Source organism: Poecilia reticulata, linkage group LG18 (assembly GCF_000633615.1).
Source record: "Poecilia reticulata strain Guanapo linkage group LG18, Guppy_female_1.0+MT, whole genome shotgun sequence".
Classification (NCBI taxonomy): Eukaryota; Metazoa; Chordata; class Actinopteri; order Cyprinodontiformes; family Poeciliidae; genus Poecilia; species Poecilia reticulata.
In genome coordinates, this window is record NC_024348.1 from 21,823,508 (window position 1) to 21,824,866 (window position 1,359).

At 48.1% G+C, this 1,359-nt stretch overlaps 1 protein-coding gene across 1 annotated transcript in view; it reads left to right on the top strand.

Moving 5' to 3' along the window:
- The first annotated feature begins 13 nt into the window (after positions 1–13).
- LOC103480957 (gastrula zinc finger protein XlCGF57.1-like) overlaps positions 14–1,359 on the top strand; it is a 9,770-nt gene continuing 8,424 nt past the window's right edge. The window contains exons 1-2 of the mRNA XM_008436169.2: positions 14–376; positions 860–927. Coding sequence (XP_008434391.2) covers positions 14–376; positions 860–927 — 431 coding nt within the window. The remainder of the gene's footprint in view (positions 377–859; positions 928–1,359) is intronic.

Below are 1,359 nucleotides of genomic sequence, written 5' to 3' on the forward strand. Positions count from 1 at the left end.
TGTCTCCCAGTGCATGCTGGGAGCTGTGCTGTCTCCCAGTGCATGCTGGGAGCTCTGCTGTCTCCCAGTGCATGCTGGGAGCCCTGCTGTCTCCCAGTGCATGCTGGGAGCTGTGCTGATGAACGCTGTGCTGCTGTCAGTGTTTCAGCGCAGCGCGGTTCTGGACCTGCAGTGCCCCCGCGGGCTGTCGGAGCTGGGCTTCCTGGACCTGCTGCGCTCACGCTGCCCCCTGCTGGCGGACGGACGGCCCTTCGACGTCTTCATCGCCGCCAAGAACCGGCGGCTGCAGCCGCTGGCGGCGCAGAGCCTGACGCCGGAGCAGATCTGCTGCGGCCACCGTTCAGGCGGGAACCCGACGCTCTACATCCGGCTGAAGGTCCGACCAGAACCGACCCGGTCCAAACAGCCCCCACTGGGTTCTCTCTTTAATACGACCTTATTCTCATGATTTACAACTTTATTCTCGTAACTTTCCGACTCTGTTCYTGTAACTCTGCGATTTTTTCATAAYTTTGYGACTTTATTCTGCTAATTTTCTAATTCTTTCTGTATTATTACAATTATTCTGGCAATATTAKAATTTTATTCTCTTAACTTTTTTCTCTGTYTWAATAMTCCATCATWCTTTYCACTCATTCAGCTCCATGTTTTAATTCCCCTTAAAAAACAAACTGAAYGCTAAATTTACGATATGTCGGCCGATTTTCACCATTTTTAAACAGATTTTTAAATAGATCTGGACCAATAAGTGAGGGAGGAAACTGACTGTTTACCTAAATTGTTTAATTTTGAAATAAWAAGTTCAGTTTGAGTCAGGAAAACGTGAAGCTTCATTCAATTTGTGAACGTTTTCTTTCAGGAAAGCGAGGATCCATCTTCATCCGACGCTGCGGCGATGAAGAGAGACAAAACCGACCTTCATTCCTGGTAAACGACTGATACCAGCGTTCAGTTCCAGGTCCAGTCAGAGCTCAGCGGCTCAGTTCATCCACTCATAACTACGCCGTGAACTGAAACACAGATGTTTTTATCTGATCGATTCCCTGGAAGCTTCTGTCAGACAAAGAAGTTAGGTTTCTGTCGGCATTATGAACCACAGCTGCACTGAGCTGCCTGCTCGCAGTCATCGGTTGGAAATCAAACGTCCAGTTTATCCGGACGCTACATGCCAGTAACTCTGCATGTCTGACCAGTTTGGATGTGGGGAAATCGTCACGATGAGAAACTTTCTGAAGCTGCATTAGTCGTGACAGYTTCGTCACTGCAGAAACTCTTCGAAAGTGGAAAACTTCCTCTTACAGCTAAAACCCAACTTCCTCTTGAGGCCGAGTTTCTTTTGCATCCTGAAGATTGATTCCA